Source organism: Styela clava, chromosome 6 (genome assembly GCF_964204865.1).
Source record: "Styela clava chromosome 6, kaStyClav1.hap1.2, whole genome shotgun sequence".
NCBI lineage: Eukaryota > Metazoa > Chordata > Ascidiacea > Stolidobranchia > Styelidae > Styela > Styela clava.
Window position 1 is genome coordinate 13,519,884 of NC_135255.1, and position 19,795 is coordinate 13,539,678.

The 19,795-nt window shown below is 33.8% G+C and overlaps 7 protein-coding genes across 8 annotated transcripts in view; 2 read left to right on the top strand and 5 right to left on the bottom strand.

The window, feature by feature from the left end:
• Nucleotides 1-19,795, bottom strand: part of LOC144424493 (zinc finger C3H1 domain-containing protein-like) — a 68,723-nt gene that overhangs the window by 44,412 nt on the left and 4,516 nt on the right. The window lies entirely within an intron of this gene.
• LOC144424539 (uncharacterized) overlaps nt 1-19,795 on the bottom strand; it is a 58,308-nt gene that overhangs the window by 7,359 nt on the left and 31,154 nt on the right. The window lies entirely within an intron of this gene.
• On the bottom strand, nt 437-5,050 carry LOC144424543 (uncharacterized). 2 transcript variants are annotated; one of them, XM_078113930.1, is made up of 4 exons: nt 4,691-5,050; nt 3,273-3,355; nt 3,050-3,176; nt 437-2,274 (listed from the first exon to the last, which is right to left on the bottom strand). In XM_078113930.1, exons 2-4 carry the CDS (start codon nt 3,281-3,283, stop codon nt 2,095-2,097), a joined length of 318 nt encoding a protein of 105 aa, XP_077970056.1. In that variant the 5' UTR covers nt 3,284-3,355; nt 4,691-5,050; the 3' UTR covers nt 437-2,094. The 2 variants fall into 2 exon arrangements, with proteins under 2 accessions (XP_077970056.1, XP_077970055.1); XM_078113929.1 differs by lacking the exon at nt 4,691-5,050 and adding an exon at nt 3,478-3,593.
• Nucleotides 6,225-11,013, bottom strand: LOC120331827 (zinc finger C3H1 domain-containing protein-like). Its single transcript, XM_078113737.1, has 6 exons — nt 10,883-11,013; nt 10,157-10,352; nt 9,744-9,847; nt 8,999-9,103; nt 8,757-8,796; nt 6,225-8,680 (listed from the first exon to the last, which is right to left on the bottom strand). The coding sequence occupies exons 1-4, from the start codon at nt 11,011-11,013 to the stop codon at nt 9,094-9,096; spliced, it is 441 nt and encodes a 146-aa protein (XP_077969863.1). The 3' UTR covers nt 6,225-8,680; nt 8,757-8,796; nt 8,999-9,093.
• On the bottom strand, nt 11,315-18,934 carry LOC144424540 (uncharacterized). Its single transcript, XM_078113925.1, has 3 exons — nt 18,731-18,934; nt 12,104-12,248; nt 11,315-11,797 (listed from the first exon to the last, which is right to left on the bottom strand). Exons 1-3 carry the CDS (start codon nt 18,860-18,862, stop codon nt 11,640-11,642), a joined length of 435 nt encoding a protein of 144 aa, XP_077970051.1. The 5' UTR covers nt 18,863-18,934; the 3' UTR covers nt 11,315-11,639.
• On the top strand, nt 12,902-14,790 carry LOC144424532 (uncharacterized). Its single transcript, XM_078113914.1, has 4 exons — nt 12,902-13,163; nt 13,545-13,616; nt 13,711-13,928; nt 14,358-14,790. Exons 1-4 carry the CDS (start codon nt 12,905-12,907, stop codon nt 14,547-14,549), a joined length of 741 nt encoding a protein of 246 aa, XP_077970040.1. The 5' UTR covers nt 12,902-12,904; the 3' UTR covers nt 14,550-14,790.
• On the top strand, nt 16,507-18,733 carry LOC144424531 (uncharacterized). The gene is made up of 4 exons (XM_078113913.1): nt 16,507-16,780; nt 17,162-17,233; nt 17,328-17,545; nt 17,955-18,733. The coding sequence occupies exons 1-4, from the start codon at nt 16,522-16,524 to the stop codon at nt 18,144-18,146; spliced, it is 741 nt and encodes a 246-aa protein (XP_077970039.1). The 5' UTR covers nt 16,507-16,521; the 3' UTR covers nt 18,147-18,733.

Here is a 19,795-nt window from a genome sequence, read left to right on the forward strand (position 1 = left end):
AGCGTTGAGAATCACGCCTAATGGGCATATTCGATAGTCTATTAGGCTACTCATCGTCAAGGTCAGCATGCAGGTTAGAATAGAAACTTTCGTTACGTTTATTCCTTGAATTAAAGTCCAGCTGAACTTCCAATGCTGGATAAACTTTGATACTGAGATAATTTCGAGCATTGTATGCAGAGCTAAAAAGTGACAAACAAATGATATGTATTTCTGCTTGATAGGGCTATTCCAAGTGACACTACAGGACAATAACAGAAATTTTGCATATTGTTGGATGCAATATATTTTCACATTTTCAGCTACATGTTTTGTTTCATCGTCCAATCAGTTGCTTTATTGAATATGTAAAAAATTGCACAAAAGTTACACCCAAGACTTACTTATCGGTAATAGATAAAAAAAAAATATAGCGTGACACTACAGGACGACAAACCCACCATGCACTAACAGTACGTTGTGTTATGCTGTAAATTTGTGCGATGGTACAGTGGGAGCCCATAATATTTTCTGGTGCAGTAGCTGAACTACCCCTCTATGTGTTGCTCAAGTTACTTAATGTAACACTATAAATCCATGCCAATAATGTGCATATTGTATGTGACACTACAGGACGTGACACCACAGAACATTTTTCCATTTCGAAATAGCGGCCTCTATCATCTCTTTAAATTCTGGTAATAAATCATTAAATGGGTGAAGAAATGTCCTACAGCACTGCAAACATTAACTTAACTTAAATCCAGTGCGTCAATTCCACATGAAATAACTGTACCACACAATCAAACACTTTGTGTCAGGAATCATCACAAAATATGTCAATTATACCAAAATTTCTACATTTCAGGCCATTTTTTATAAACCATCAAAAACCTGGGTGAAATTTTATATTGTTCGATGAAATGAATGCAGTCCAATAAATTTCCAATGTCTTTTGATATCAAAAATAGAAAAAAATTACTCTCCCTACACTTTTTAAAAAATTGATGGAATTCAACTTTTGTTTGGAATGGCCCAATATAGAAATTTGACTCACTCACAAATTCAAAGTAATTAAGAGAATAACGGACAGGCTTTTATTTTATCAGGTATTTATTTTCACTGTGCATGAAAAATTCAGTCAGTTTTCAGTTTTTATGGTCTGTAAATTTGACTATTGCAATTTTCAAAGGAGTAAATGAGAAAACAAAGACACATATAAAGCAGTGCTGCTTTGACAGCAAAAAATAGGATGTTTCAATAAATAGTGCATTTAGGAAAAAAAACAATAGAACAGCTCAACCAATAACCATTTTGCACACCATAACATATCCTATTATTTGATTACTAGTCTACCTTGTGTATAGGGAAAAGTTAACCAATTGATCATTTGAGATAGATGGATATGGATAAAACTTGGTATTGTTTTTAGACACTCACTTGCACCTTCCGCTGCCTACAACACCCTGTACAGGTAGCAACTGAGAACTCACTCAAACCCAATCAAAATGTATGAAGCTACTGCTATTCGAACGGCCACGGATCTTCCCAGTTAGGCATTGCCTACACATCTTTATAATACCTTGGATGAGGTGGGACTTATGGGATATTAACCCAAGATGAATAATATTATTAAAGTACCAAACCAGAAAACCCTTCTTTTCACTTTTTGTTACATTACCTTATACCGTATTTTCCGGCGAATAAGTCTACGCGGTGAATAAGACGAGGCCTGTTTTCAAGCCTGAAAAAATGGGTTTTTGCATATAACCGGCCAATAAGTCGGGGTAGTAAAATCGCATCATCGTCGGGAATCTTAAAATACCATGCAATGCCTTTCGAGCGGTCGCCGCGTTTGCGCATTGGTTAAAATAGCCTATAATGACTTTTTCTTGTAGCAAATATGATAATCACAGCATTGAAATTCCAGATTCACAGCACGAGAATGTCGATTTATTTAAACTAACTTGATGAGGACGTGGGGGATGCTATCGCCGAAGATATTTTATTTTCCGGATTCAATAATGAGGCGACAAAAAAATGAAAATGATCATACTCGCCTAATAAGACGACCCCCCCAAAATCAGGCCAAAAATTTGGGTCTAGAAAAGCGACTTATTCGCCGGAAAATACGGTATTTGGAAAAAAGCACCGTGGAAGATTATTGAAATGCACGACGTTTAAATATGCCAACCAAAGATGATTAAGATCAGTCGAAGTTAAACATCTATTCAAAGAAGACGTAGAAAAGGTAGGAAACTTCTGACATTGTGGAGAGAATTCTTTTACTGTTACCTGTAGAAATATTTTCGAATGTTAGAGGGGCAAAAGTCGTAAAATAAGGTCCGTCTAGATAAGGGTTATTCAAATTGAACCTTCCGCTCCACTAGGGGACCACAGAGAGTTTCCCTCTGGGCAAAAAGCACTTTAGCTAGGTTTCATTCACAATGACGAAGACAGATCTAGATTAACAATCTAAGTTATCGAGTAAAATCTTGTCTGTTATTATGCAGAAAATTTGAAAAAAAATAAATAATTTCTTTTGAAATATTTTGCTCTCGGTCACGAATTATACATATGATCGCTATACTATTTCTCATTGTTGTTATTCTTGTTGACATTATTTGGAAAAAATGGCCAGTACTGCTTGATTTCTCATGTTTAGTACTTAGATAGAAAAAGTTGCAAATTTGCTATTGCTTTTATTTTATTTCTCAAATTTTTCTATGAGACCATTATATTTACAAAAAAATTTTAGGGCTTTAAGTAAAGGGGACACTTTTTTATTTCATCACACTGGTCTTTTTTGTCATAATTGGTGCTCTGAGGTCTTAAAATCCTGGTACCGATACCGTAACCTTTGATGCACAGAAGGTCATATAGAAATGGTTATCTGGCCTGATTGGTTCAACAGTTATTGTTAATATATGCCTTCAACATTGGAGCATTAATAAACATCGTTAGTCAAATGAACTTAACTTATTGAGACAATGTAACTATTTATTACGAAATTCGAATGATAAGAAATATACTTGAAAATGATTAATTTGATCAAAAAAATAATTCTTACTTTTAACAATGGTAAAACCTTCAAGAATTTGGCGATTATAATAATTGAAGTTGAGTTTGTCGCAACACTGTTTGCAAAAGCCATCTTGAAGTAACATCTGGTGATAAACCATTTACAGGGATCCCACCTTATAAAGAGAAAGAATATTGATAACAAACAACAATAAAATTTACGAAAAGGTCACAAAGTCAAAAACAAAGTAAAAGAATAACGTAAAAATCACCTTAAAAACATTATTCAGCAAGTTTGAAATGAGTTGATCGTAAAGAAATTCTCGTTTACAACATTTAAATCCTACGTCGGAAGCTGTAAAACAAGTCAAACAATCTTGTGGCATTATGGAATTAGAGGGGTAGCAAACCAACTCCTGGCAACTACTTGACCAATAGGATGCAATTTGTTCAAATTGGTTCATACTGTTCCCCTACTTTGCCTGTGTCCTCCAGGGATCTTGCTTGTGTCTCAACATTATTCTTAATTTTTTCTCAATGATCTTCCCCACAGCTTCACACTATTTTCAAAATTTTTCGCTGATGACCCCAATTACGGTAGATGCTGTATCGGCTCAGGTTTTTCTCTTCAATTTCAACTTTGTACATGGTTTACTTTGTCTTGTTCCAGTCTCATTTGCAATATGGATTTGTAGCTTGGGGATCATCTAAGAAAACCTTTCTACGTCGCATCGAAATAATTCAAAACAGCGCTATGCGTGCTGTACTCTTTGCTGGACCAATGTCAAAATTAAACCCCCACTAAGATGCAACTAATCAAAATGGCAGATATTTATAAAAGCGAGGTATTAAAACTCATGCACCAGCACCATAAAACTGCCTACTGTATTTTGTCAAACAAACCAGTTGCCAGTGTACACTCTTGTGCAACTCGGTCCGCTGCCAATAGCCCATACTATGTGCCTCGCTATTCCACCAATCAGCCAATTGTTCTAGATTTATATGGAATGAGTGTTATCTTTATTTGTCCATGTTTTTTATAATATGCTATCCCCATCACCATAATAATTTTCATCAACACTGTGGTTGGCGCGGCGGTGTGGCTCAACGGGCTAAGCGTTAGGAATACGCTCGCCACCGCACCTCTAATTACTCTGCGTGGGTTCGCAGGTTCGAATCCCATGTAGGGATGGTTATGTGCGAGAGGATTGCTGGACTCCTCGCCGTCGTTGGGTGGTTCACGTAACCGCTGGTCGGTTACGGCTTCCTCCACCACCAAGTCCATGCTTCCGAAAACAAACAATACAGTAAAAACTAATCCCATACCCGACTTGGAATGGTAACCGGACGAGAGGCCGTGGTTCGCCATATGGATAAGCCGTCTTATCGGCTTTCCTCTCCCCCGGGATAAATATGTAAATCCTATCCTATCCTATCCTACTTTGTTTCCAGTATTATTTGCTCCCACCTGACAGAGCAAAATAACTCCAGTATGACTTTTTCACACAAGTAGGTATTTTACCTCAATATGCTCAAGATTCCTTAATACTGTAATAGGCTATTCATCCATCATATAAATTTTCCTAAATGTGGTAGTATGTGCACCTTACAAGAGTCACAGTAAAAATAATTAGGCTATGAACTTTTCCAATAACTGAATGAAGGCAAATTTCATTTAATTTTCTGTTACCTTTAATAGTCAATGTTCCATAACAGGCTAATCATCATTGCATTAATACATTCCATATACGTTGTTTCACATTTTCCAATATTACGTGCTCCTGGCATCGCAATCAAACTTAAAAAGGACATTTTTCTGCATAAAGTCCAATTCATGTATTTCTAGTTTCCAATGTTGTTGCGGGGAATCCCCTAGTTATTATCATCGATAAGCTTCGTCACCTCAGTGAAGTTACAGCTAAATGAAGTTTGACTTTGTGTGCGACTATCGTTGAAATTTTTGAAATATATAAACGCAATAGCCCTCAGTGAAAAATATAATATTTCTCCACTGAAAATTTCCAAGCAATTGGTCCAGTAGGTAATAAGAAAATATATATTTTATCATAACAAGAGCAAGAAAATGAATTCTAACAACAACAACAACAACAACAACATAATAACAAAACGATCCATAGCCTATGTCCACTTTACTCAAAATAATAACTGTCATAGCAAAAATTTATTGCAATTTAAAAAGTTCAATTCGTTCACATGTCTTCCTGTGAGTCTGGATCGTAATTTGGAGACGGTAAGATGTAGCGGATGTTGCTGGAACACAGAGGTAGCCAACTTTTGGGCGACAACTGCGATATTTGATAAGTTTTTTTGTTTCGTTGACGTTGGCACGTGTCCTTCACCCCCGTAACCGAGCGAGGGGGGGGGAGTATAAAAATATAGTGAAGTTTGCGATGTCGTAGCAACTGCACATAGCAGTTTATATATTTATGTGAATGACCAAGTGAATATACCCCCTGTCCATAGGTTTCAGTCCCTTTATACAACTTGATGTACAGTAGGCGAACAAAATTAGTTACCTCCATATTTGTACACACACTTTTGAAGCGAGGTTTAATCATGGCGTTAAAATCAGTAGAAAAGACTAATTTAACATCCACGGAGATATTAGGATTATCAATTCGTTCTTTGCTCGTAGCAGTAAGACAGAACCAACGACTAACATACCTGAAGAGTGCTAACAAAAATAAATGTAGACTCCTCGAACCACAATCACCTAACTAAGACAGGCCTGGCTATGTTGTAAAGTTGGTAATAGATACCGGTTTCATGTCATATTACCAATTTCAACGAGTTACGTTTACTTTTGGAAATCAGTTGAATAAAACAATCAACTGGTTTAGTGTTCACTATTTTGTTTTAGTTGGTAATATATTATCTACTGCTAGAGATTCTCGCATCGATCCTCAAAGTCAACACCACTATAATTTATGAGAACATTGATACCTAGTTTATATGCGGAGAACGGGGACGCTATATTTTTCGAACTAGTAAAACTGTCGTCGATTGTTCTGCAGTCCTATTCCCTTGCTAATGTGGCGCCCTAGTTTGAAGAGTCTGATCTAGACATTGACTCATTGAGCAGATATGGGTAAATATCTAAACCGTATGGTACTACTTTATGGACTTGAAAACTGCCTTGGACGTCTTTTCCCAATGTAACGAGATCCAGGCAATAACCAGTTTGGTAAAATATGCACATAAAGTTACGCAAATGTATTTATTAAAAAAAATTAATAATATGCAATCAAAAGCATTTTTGCTTGCAGTGAGTGTCCAAGTGAAAAATGGAATCACGAAATACAGAAAAGGGGCAAAGCAGTGACGGAAACATAAATACAAAGACTGAAAAAATATAAAATAAACTGCTGAAGATCAAAAAAATGTTGGATCTTCTAAACTTCCAAATTTGCAGAAAATGAGATATTCTAGACAAGGATCTTCTCACGAACTCGACAATAATTGAGCATCATTCACAGGAACAAATCGTATGCACAAAACTTTGGTTTAGGTCGGAAGGAATCATCCAGTTTCTTGACAATATTCTGGAGTAGAACTGATCTTCACAAACACCTTCCATCAATTCGTTAAGATTACACTTAAACTAAGCAAGTAGTCCTACAATACACCAAGTACTGCATAAAACAAAACAATATTAATTGGCATCTGCAAAGCCCATGAAGGAGCCGAGATGCGAAAATAACAGTTCATGTTTGTTGTAGAACGGAACCTACTGCAGTATTAAACAGTACTTACTGCAAGTTGAGAAGAACGGGTACTGCAGAATATGCGAATTGAAGATATAGCTGGAAATAAAAATAAGTGGCAAAGATGTGTAGAAAAGATTAATGTTGTTATGAAAGTTTTTTTTTATATTCTGCTCTATCGAAATGGAAGAAAAGTTTGATTAGGACAAATACAGGCAACCACCCTGCTGTATTCTAAGGGCGCTCACTTCCGAATACCCTACATTTCTATTCTATTCTGATGCAAAATATACTGTATATATACAAAAATGTAAAATATTGAGATGCTTAATATAGTAACAAAGATAACCAACCACTCTCACCTTTTTATTGCAAGAAATTAACTTAAGGAGTTTTGGGCAGAAGACATCCTGCATCCATCTGTAACCATGATGAACATCGAATCTTTTCCGGAATAAAATCTTCAGGTTTCGCATATGTTTTCAGAGTGGTGAGATACTGCAGTAACAGAGAAAACGTATATTGAAACAAACAAATAGTAACAACATTGTGTAGAATGGAAAGGAATATAGAAAGAAGATTAACGAATCAAACAATCCACAATGTCAGTTCTTCTTGCGGTTTCAATACAAGACATGTTGAGTAATTTCCGAAGCAATCAAAACACCTTCAACAGGCAATGCAAGAGTGATTTCAAATATCTGAAGTTACTATAAACTTTATCTGCCTCTCTTAACACAATACTCTATCCTGTTGTTACTAAACTGTTCTGATGAAGAGACTAAATACAAGTCGATATGAATATTTAACCTGAAGTTTTAGATTGGATGTTTCCTAAATATGCATGTTAATATTCGATAATAGGAAGAAAAAAATCCAGGAGCCCTAAGTCTGCTGAAACTATACTGAAATCAAAGAATATGAGTTTCTTATTACTTTATAATAGGACATTCCTAAAATAGTGTGAGAAAGAATTTGGAAGAAAATTTCTTTATTTTTCTTCAGAATGCAAAATAATAGGAATGTCCATAGAATTCAGACACGACGAAGCCCGGGTTTCAGGGCTATAACATTCAGAAAACGCAATTTACTTCATTAAAATATTGTGAACAAATTGTACAAATTCAAAAACTTGAAGATTCCAGACTTCAAAGTCAAAAATAAAAGAATGACGAAATTCAAGCAAAGGAATAAATTAACAGTTTAAATGATTTGGTTTCTGCAGACTAACTACTTAACTTTTATGCTTTTGTGTCGGTGAATCCATATTCACTTAATGCAAGAATGCTGTAGTAAGAGTGGAGATAACTATCCTAGTGATTCAAAAGTCTTGATGCACACTAACACAAATATATTTCTATAACGTTTCGTCTGACATTGAACTTGAAACAATGATGACAGGCTTTCAAATCAAACTGAAATGCTAGTCTTTCAACCAGCAAGATTATTAAAACTTCTGGTTTATCACTAGCAAAACAAAGCAGTTTTACAATCCAACACTCTGACTCTTGATTCATTGAAATAAGAAAGTGCATCTGATTTCAGTACTAGTTTAAGAGAATGAACATTTAACTGTGGCAAATACAAGACACATTCAAAAATCTCATTCTATTAAAGCTGGAAATTTTCTACCTGCATCTTAAGGACATCTGAAATTAAAACTCCCATAATGGCTAGTTAATCTGAAAGTATGAAAATATGACCCACAAAAAACTTTAAAATGAATGCAATCAAAATAAATCGATTTTACATACATTTGCAAGAAGCCACATGGTCTCAATTTTTGTATGAAATTATCACTTTACAAATATAACAACTTTCTAATTGCACTCACCTGTTGCCCAGGAAACAAAGTTAAAACATTTTACCAGTTAAGAAAAATTTATATTTACATCAGTCCACAGCTCACGAGAATACGGTACTGCATCCACAGACCGCCGGGACAGATGTATTGCCTAAAATAGGGATTATTTTCAATAAACATAATTGTCACTTTGTCAATTTCACAAAATCAAAACTTGATACCCGTACCTTTGATATTCTTCCACGAGAGAAAAGTGACGAGACTGATCTAGATCATTTTGTGAAAAAAAAAAAAATTATTAAGTTCCCTCATGAAACTTTTATAAATCAATTACAAAAAGGATTTAAACATTTAACATCTAAATACTTAGATTTACATACAACTCGTAAGAAAACATGTTGATTACCATAAAACTTGAATAGCAAATATATCAAATATCATTCAAAAAAGATTATTCAAGATTTACTACATTTTCCATATCATCATGTTTTGACACAATGTAGTTGAAGTTATCCTCCATAATATGGAAACGATTGTTGAGTCATCTCCAAAACTGAGAAAATGTCAGCAAGCCCTGGAATATAAAAATATATTCCATAAAATTTGGAATATCTGAGTTAATGTTCCCGAAACCTTGATCTAAAATGCAGATGAAAGTACAGTCAAAATTGAAAAACCAAACAAATATTATTTTTCCATTACAAGATAATTTACAAAGACTGTGTATATCAAATACTAATTCTAAATGCCTATGAAGAACGCTAAAGCTAAAATGTTTCTAAAATAACATTTCCAAATTTGGTATACCCTAATGGTCCCTTGTTTGATTGAAAAAATGGTGTTAAAGAAACCCTTTTACTTGAATATAAATTCAAAAATTCACCAAATCAAATACAAATATTCATAAACTTATTTAAATAGCTGCATATTAGTTTGCGCTCCCGAAGTATGTGAACCAAAATGGCAGACACCGGAACGTAGTACGTGTAGGCTACTAGGTTAGGGTTAGGCCATATTTTTATGCCAATTTTCCTTATTTTAGTTCTACTACGAGTTCAGGGACTAGGCAAGTGACTCCTATACTATGTACCTGAAATTATGGCCTAGCCCTAACCTGGTACACATACCACGCTCAAGTGTTTGCCATTTTGAATCACATACTTCAGGAGTACCTACTAGTTTACCTTCCAACAAATCACCATTTATCCACTTACCTCAATAACAGTGAAACATTATTCGGCATCAGATCAGTAAGAAAATTATAAGCAGTTGATATGTGTTGCCTTGTATGAAAGCATGATAAGTAGATAGACGCAACCTGTAGTTTATAAAATACTAAAATCAATATCATCATGTAAATACTGTCATTATCAAAAATCGTTCGGTCTACGCATTATTACATTTTATATTTAAAATATTTAGTATCCTAAATGAGTTTATTATCATTAAGCAAAAAAGCAAATTCACAAAAATCTTCATTATTCAGAGAATTAGACATAAACATCTATAAAAAATAAAAGGATATGAATTTTAATAAACAACTGTACACTTACTAATATTATGTATCATGTTAGAATCTAGTAACCTAGAGTACATCATCGCCAATAAGTTCACATTATATTTCTACCTGATTATGAAATGTGTAGTCAGAAAATCTGGCATCAGAGCTGAGCAATTCATCAATGGCTAAACCTGGAGAACAAGTTGTTATGCATCGACGAATAACTGCAGTAAAATTCTTTAGCCATATTTGACGCGTTTTTACAGTTATTGTTGTTGGTTCGACTAGTTTTGAAGCAAGATGCTGACGATATAGAAGATATCTGTAAAGAAAATTTGATATAAAAAAAATGGACTCGGGATATTTTTTTTTCCAAATGGGAGATGTTTTGACCATTTATGTAGTAGTAGTACTTACATATTTATCCTGGAGGAGAGAAAAGAATAGGAATGGGACGCTTAGCACAACGCGCCACTGGATATCATCAACATGTCAAAGGTGACGTGACAATTGAAATTTTAAGAAGTCGCTTAGACAATTTTTAATTTAGATTCTCAGGCATGGTTGGAAACATTATCTAGCAATTGATTAGTTTTTTTGTTGTGTTTCCGAAACTTGGGTACAAATTGAACAACTGAATGATTATTTTGTCTTTCTAAAAGTTTTAATTCAGTTACAAGGATCAAAAATGAGTCCTGAGAAGAGAAAATAAAATTAGCTATCAATACTTTTGGATTTTACAATGATGGTATCAAGAAGTATCCAAATAAGTATTTTGAGGAAAATGAATTATTTGAATATAATTTTTTTTCATTATTAAAAAAATTTGCGAATCTGATTATAAAGTCCCACCTTAGCCATATTTGTCTTCTATCATTTTCATCACCCACATCCACAATTGCCTTTTCATAATAGTCCAGTATAACGTTGACAGATTCGCTGGATAAATCGAGAATTACACTGAAAAGAACATGATACACCATAAAGCATTGTTCAAAAATGAATAGAATCCAAATAAGAATTCTATTACGATTTCCGTAATCACAAACATTGATTGAGTGGCACATCAGGATATTTCTGGATCTACAGGGTGTCCATAAAGTCCCTTTATGATTTCAATTTTGTTACGAAGTCAGTTCTGAATATATCTTAACCAGGTTTGTTGTTTTTCAATCAGTGAATTCAAAAGTATTTTTACTTCATCGATCTCGATAAGTATGTTGATAGGTATTTGTTTGTTTGTCTGTCAGACACTTTCGTATGTTACGCGATATCTCACGAAAGCAAGGTTGAATCTACTCCAAATTTTGCATGTGCATTCAATATATATTGAATCAGAAGCCTATTGCTTTTGGATGAATTATGTCGTATAATTAGCGAGTTATTAATTAATTAGTGATGGGACATGCGGTGTCGCTATTTAGTCAGAGCGAAGGAATCGAAACCGTAGATCGATAAGTCGACAGTCTCAGATCGCTAGCTAGTTTATGACATCTGTAAGGGCTGAAACATTATATGGCATCAATAAATACCATTCGTAATATTAAAAAAATTGAGACACCATATATATCTTAACACTCATAATCTCAACAGCCTTGATCTATTTCACTTACATGTAAATCATCCATAAATATGCTTTGTTCTTCCCAACAATTTTCCAACTAATTTCCGGTAAAAGAGAAAGATGTTTGTCAGTTAATGAATCCGATAATCTCAATAAGTAGTGAAATAATTTCTTCAATTCTGATAAATTAATCACATCTATATCTGAAAAAGAATCCAAAATGAAGCTAAAATTGAGAACCTAATGTTAATATTAAAATCATGTCATCACTTAGGGTGTAATAAACTAGGCAATGCCGAAACCTGGTAACTACAGGGTGGTGGCTAGAAAAACAGTACCAACCTAAAACAACCTAGAACCTAAAAGAAATAAAAATGTATCGAAAAAGAAATAAGCACGCATTTTATTTGTGATGTCATGTGACCTTCAAATTTTCTGCTTTTTTATCAACCACCCTGGTGTATTTCACATGGTGAATCTTGATTTTATAAAAACTACGAAACTTTTACCTATTTTCAAATAAGCTGAAGCACAAGTTTCAAAATACAGAAGTGCAGCATCAATGTCCGATGATTCTTGATTCAATTGAAACAAAGCTGCTTCATAACATAGTTTTGCATCAGATGGATTTTCTGTCACAGCTTCTTCAAAGACCTTTAAAAAAGTAATATTAAATAGATAAGATCTTCTTGCCTGTTTGTCCTATCCATGACTGTTATAATATCCCATTATTACCACAAGAAAAAATTTTTTTTTATTTTTTCAAACTTAACATAATAATTTTGATATTCCAGTGCCTTTTTTATGCTTTTAATGGCTCAGTTATAGTTACATAGTTTATAGCTTTTTCAAGCTGCAAAATAACATTTCAAACGCCTAAATGTCTGCTTTTCAGGCGCTTCGTCATTTTCTCACACAACACATTTTGACAACAATACCAAACGCGCAGAAATTTCACAGCCAAATAGCATGGGAAACAAGTTTTTTGCAGTTTACCATGGCAATTCAAAATACTTCATGACAAAAATAGTACTCCTTCAAATTTATTGGTTGGAAACATTTCAACTTCTGAAAGCTGAACGAATGCAACAATTCAATATAAATACTTTGCTTGCTACAGTAGTACAGTAGGCTGCTTAGCGCAGTAGGTTGGCATGCATAGATGTATTTGCCTCAACTTTATAAATAACAGTTAGTAAGATAGAAATTTCATTGAGATGGAATTGCAACTTGATTAAATTTAGACACAAATGTATGCTAGACTGCATTTGAGTTTCAATTCTAATGTTTGCTTTAAACAGGCGTTAAATATGAAAAAGGGTATACTATATTGTATGTTTTTGAGCATTCAATTGCTCGTCAACCAAGTATATTGCAATCAAAGAATTTGCATGCAAATTGAAAATGTCAATACAGAAGAAACGTACCCAATTCCATCACAACAAAGTTCACAGGGTGTTCCGGGCAAACGAGGACCACCTGGTGAAATTGGACCAAAAGGATCACAGGGGCCCAGAGGACCAAAAGGAATTGTTGATTATGAAAGAATTAATGCAGCAATAGAATCAGGTAATTTAAATTAATATTGGCCGTAAGCATCAGTGGGGCTTGTACAAAGCCTTGTTTGAAGTGGAAGAACTTGCAAAAATTACAGATTTCCGTATATAAGAATATATTGAAGTGTACTTCTTATTGTATATATATATATAGTTTACATCTTTTTAAATGATGATATAATGACTGTCTGTATAAATGGACTTGGTATAGACAAAACTTAATAATTGGGTTTGTGCAGAACATCCAAGTATGTTATGTTGTGGACTTTATTCACTCATTCATTGGTAAAATTAAAACAATGTATCACTAATTTTGATGCTTTTATAAAATTTAGTTTGTTTGATTTGTATTATTACTTCAGCGACCCATACTTTTATATTTAATCCATTGCAGCGATAAATGAGCTGCGGACAGAAACGGAAGAGAAGATGAATAAAACTATAAATGATCTTCAGCAAAGGATGGGTAATAGTTACTAAACTATCAATTATGAACAAACATGAATTTAATTTATTTTCAAACTGAGCTAAATGAAATTTTCATTTATCAAATATAATAGTCAACTGCGAAGTCATTCACAAGAATACTTGTTATCGGATGATACTTCGTGAAACACAAATGAATTTTGACCAAGCAACACAAGCATGTAGAGATATCCGTATGAATATTGGATACATTGAAGATGAAACACATTACCAAAAAATAGCAGAGTTAGTCAGATCAAAATCAACAGTGTTTCGAACAGGATACTGGACAGGACTATTGTACAAAAACTCAGTGAGTATTTAAATTTGATTCATAATGAATATGGTGAACTACCAATTCCCCAGCATTTCTATCTCAGTAAATCATCAATGACTTATCTCAGCTTACGCTCGACGGTGTAGTGTAAAGTGCTGAGCGTTAGGAATATGGTTGCAACAGCACCCCTGACTATCTTACATAGTTTTGCAGGTCCAAATCCTGTGTGGGATAATTATGTACGAGATGAATGCAGGAATCCTCGCCTCCATAGGGTAGTTCACATAACCGCTGGTCGGTTATGGCTTTCTTCGTCATTAAGTTCATGCATTAAAAACTGGCTAACTAATCCCACACCCAACATGACTGTTAGCGGACGAGAGGCTGCGGTTCCCCATATGATTATTAATTCGCGTTATCGCCTCTCCCGGGATGAATGTGTAACTCCTATCCTATTTATTTCAGCAACTTGTGACACTTTCTGGAAATCCATCACCGTTCACTAAATGGTATCCAAGTACACCCAATAGTAGCGGGCAAAAAAAAAATGTGTTCATCAATGTCAGGAAAGATACAGGAAATGTAAACCATGGCATGTATAACAACTATCAAACAGTCACACAACCTGGAGTGTTATGTCAAATCATGTATACTTGAGATCGGATTAGCAAGCATTGTCCTGTTTGTTACCTTCTCGGATCACACAAACTACAATGCTAGTTATATTGTCAATATTCAAATTACATAAATCATAAGGTGCCTTTGATTACAGAATCCCATTTTTATTATTAATATTTGATTTGATTATTATCTTGCTTAATATCTATCACCTACTATGTGTAATGTGATAATGGTTAAAATTAATTTTGTGTTTTGCTTTTTGTTTGCATTGGCAACAAATATATAAGTATTGAAAAATAAAGAAATATGGTATTTATAAAAGATAGTGAAGGCAGAAGAGGCATATTTTATTGTTGAAGTACAGTGATACCTCAGTAGTCGAATGACTTGTTACTCGAACATTCGGCAGTCGACCAAAAAATTATAGTCAAAAATACTGCAGTTCCTCAAAACAGAAATCCGGTGATCGAACATTTGAGCATTCCCTGAGTGAGATTACATCAACCAAACAGCAAATCTCGGCTGCCTCTTTACCACTCAACAACAGAGCGATGCTCGTATATGTGAACACGAAAGACAATATAAAGAAGTACGCGTATGGTTTATGTCACAATAAACTGTTGGTTGGTACAGCAATTTTCACGACTAACGAGGAAGCAGAACTGTCACAAGATGGACAAATATTTATGCAGTCATCGTAAACAATAAACAAATCCCATAGAACCCAAAGATTTTTATCTTCGTTATATTTAATCTTTATTATGTACACATTTAAATGATTATTGTTGTTTAAAAACACTTTTTGTTGATAGTTAGTTAAAAACATATTAGCCTACATTACATGGGCTGTCTAATACATTTAATTCTCTAATTTAGCATTTCTCATTTATTCCACACAAGTCATACATTTTTTTTATTTTCATATGCTTTTCAAAAAAATAATAATTCAGATATGTTAGTGCCTTGTTTTTATGGCTCAGTTGAAGTTGCTAAAAACATTGTTAATAGCTTTTTTCAAGCTGCAAAAAACATTTCAAATGCCCAAATGTCTGTTTTTTCGGTAAATCATTATTTCCTTGCACGAACAGGCCAAGACTTATATTGAAAACAATACCAGAAGTACAGAAATTTCACAGCCAAATAACGTGGGAAACAAGTTTTTTGCAATTTACACGACAATCCAAAACACCACACAACAAAAATAGCAAATTTTTCGTGGTTGAAAACAACACAGCATCTCAAAACGAAAGCATAATTCCAATATAAATACTTGCTACAGTATGTTTCTTAATGTAATAGGTTAGCAATAATACTAGAATGCTGGTTATATCGACAATAATCAAACTCAATAAAGCACATGATGAACTATTTAACTTCACATGAATAATCAGTTTATTAGGAATCATCGATTTGTACTTATATAGGTGGCACCTGATTACAGAATTCTATTTTATTATTATTTGATTATGATCTTGTTAAATATCACTCACCTAACATGTGCAGCAATTACACAGCCAAATAGCGTGGGAAACAAGTTTTTTGCAATTTCCCACGACAATCCAAAACACCACAACTTAAAAATAGCAAATTTTTAGTCGATGAAATTTAGTGGTTGAAAACAACACAGCATCTAAAAACGAAAGCATCATCCCAATATAAATACTTGCTACAGTACGTTGCTTAATGTAGTAGGTTAGAAAGTATAGATGTATTTGCCACTATTTATAAATTACAGATTGTAAGATGTAAGTGGAATTGCAAGTGGATTAATCAAAGCCATATACGTATGCATTCAATTCACTATAAACCAGCTGTATTGACTGCATTTGAGTTATATTGCTATTAGCTACAAACAGGCGTTAAATATGAGTAAGGGTATACTATACTGTATGTTTTTGAGCATTCAATTGCTCGTCAATGAAGTATATTGCAATCAAAGAATTGCAATGCAATGCAGCTGTGTAGACTGCATTTCAATTCTAATGCTAGGTTTAAACAGGCATTAAATATGAGTAAGGGTATACTATATTGTATGTTTTTGAGCATTCAACTGCTCGTCAACCAAGTATATTGCAATCAAAGAATTTGTATGCAAATTGAAAATGTCAATACAGAAGAAACGTACCCGATTCCACCACAACGAAGCTCACAGGGTGTTCCGGGCAAACGAGGACCTCCTGGTGAAATTGGACCAAAAGGATCACAGGGGCCCAGAGGACCAAAAGGAATTGTTGATTATGAAAGAATTAATGCAGCAATAGAATCAGGTAATTTAAATTAATATTGGCCGTAAGCATCAATGGGGCTTGTACAAAGCCTTGTTTGAAGTAGAAGAACTTGCAAAAATTACAGATTTCCGTATATCAGAATATACTGAAGTTTACTTCTTATTGTATATATATATATAGTTTACATCTTTTTAAATGATGATATAATGACTGTCTGTATAAATGGACTTGGAAAAGACAAAACTTAATAATTGGGTTTGTGCAGAACATCCAAGTATGTTATGTTGTGAACTTTATTCACTCATTCATTGGTAAAATTAAAACCATGTATCACTAATTTTAATGCTTTTATAAAATTTAGTTTGTTTGATTTGTATTATTACTTCAGCGACCCATACTTTTATATTTAATCCATTGCAGCGATAAATGAGCTGCGGACAGAAACGGAAGAGAAGATGAATAAAACTATGAATGATCTTCAGCAGAGGATGGGTAATAGTTACTAAACTATCAATTATGAACAAACATGAATTTAATTTATTTTCAAACTGAGCTAAATGAAATTTTCATTTATCAAATATAATAGTCAACTGCGAAGTCATTCACAAGAATACTTGTTATCGGATGATACTTCGTGAAACACAAATAAATTTTGACCAAGCAACACAAGCATGTAGAGATATCCGTATGAATATTGGATACATTCAAGATGGAACACATTATCAAAAAATAGCAGAGTTAGTCAGATCAAAATCAACATCATCTCTTACAGGATACTGGACAGGACTATTGTACATAAACTCAGTGAGTATTTAAATATGATTCATAACGAATATGGTGAACCAGCAATTTTTTATCATTTCTATCACATTAAATTATCATTGACTTATCTCGGATTAGGCTCAGAGCATAGTGCCAAACGTTAGGAATACGCTTGCCACAACACCTCTGATTACCCTGGGTGGGTTGGATGGTCCGATCCTGTGTGGGATAACTATGTACCAGATAATTGCTGAATTCCTCGCTTCCATAGGGTGGTTCACATAACCACTGTCCACTGGTCAGTTACAGCTTCCTTCACCGTCAAGTTCATGCATCAGAAAACTGGCTAACTAACCCCATACCCAACATGACTGGGTTCCCCATATCATTATTAAGTCACCTTATCGTCTCACCCTTGATACATATGTAACTCCCATCCTATCTATTTCAGCAACTTGTGACACTTTCTGGAAATCCATCACCATTCACTAAATGGTATCCGGGTACACCCAGAAGTGGTGAGCAATACAAAAATGTGTTCATTTATGTCAGGAAAGATACAGGAAGTGTATACCAGGGCATGGATAACTACCTTCCAACAGACACACAACCTGGAGTGTTATGTCAAATCATGTATACTTAAGATCGGATTAAAAGCATTATCCACAGAGTTATATTTGTTAACTTCTCTGATCACACAATACTACAAGGCTAGTTATATTGTCAATATTCAAATAACGTAAATCATATGGTGCACCTGATTACAGAATTCCATTTTTTATTATTATTTTATGATTTGATTATTATCTTGCTTGATATCAATCCTCCATGAGATGACTATGGTCAAAATTAATAATATATAAATAATGAAAAATAAAAAAGTCTGGTATATATAAAAGATAGAAATGGGAGAAGCATATTTGATTATTAAAGCAGTTGTTTTGTGGAAAACAGCAAATTTTCATTTTATGACAGTTGAAGGATTAATTAACATTAACAAACAGACAATTTTTCTTAATACCATTAATTCTTTGGAAGGGAATTTGATGAAAAAACAATGTCATGCGCACTCTAAAATAAAGGAAATTGATAACCACTAAAGTATAAAGAGCTACTGAGATTATAAGAATTTTGATGTAGAATTCAGTGTTAGTGCACGTGTATTCAAAATATAATGCAATAAACGTAATAAAGGATCTATAATTAGAAAACATCTCAATACCATACCTGTGTGGCAGCTAAGCTGTCTCCCCTCTCCACCAAAACATCTGCCCACATCATAGAAATATCAGTCACTTTCTTTTTCATCTGTCTTATCGTTTCCTCATTTATTAACAGTTTTTGTATCGCAGTAGTCATAGTTTTACACAAAAAACTGTAAATCCAAGAGAAAATTTTTTTCTCCAATGAAAATGATGTTATAAATATAACTTTGCCATTGTCAAGATAGAGTTTGTAAAACTTCATTTGTCTTTTCCTATTTTTTCTAACAAAAATGAAAATGAGATAGACAAGAAGAAATTGAAAACTCAGTCAAATCTTTCCTCTTATTACTAGAATCTTATTATTTTCAGGAACAAATTATTAAAGTTACAAAATTTCTGACATTACATTTTGATAAATGTGGAATGAAAATTTACATTTCGTTTTAAATCTGCGATGATTTTTAGAATAGAAAGACATAAATCAGAATGATATGTTTAATTTGTTACTGTATATATACTATGTAAATAAAATCATTCAGTTATTCAGTTGTTTTATTCGTCGATCATGGAGGAATGCAACATAGAATTCAATGATAGGAATAAACAAGTTATAAAGTACTGGTTAGGATGAAGTTAAAAAAATAGAGGATTCTCAATTCTTACTTGCAACTATTAGCAGTGTCCAATTTTTGCTGAGATATTTCCAATCGCAATTTTTCCCGAAGTAATTGTAACGCTGATAATGGATCTTCAGTTGATGAAGAATTCTTGATAGCAACTGAATCAATCATAATTATAGTAAAATTCGGTGTAACTTTGAAAAATCAGAAATTGAATGGATCAAATATCTAACTGCTAAGGGTTAGGAACATGATTTTCACCACTCTGATTACATGTGTAAGTTCGCAGGTTTGAATCCTGTGAGAGATAATTATGTGCGAGAAAATTGCACGATTACTCGCTGGGTGGTTCACGTGACTGCAAACTCATCCCATACCCAACATGGACCGGGAACTGGACAAGAAGCTGTAGTTCACCATGTGATAAAGCAGTCTTAATGGCATTCCCCTCTGCCAGAATAAATATG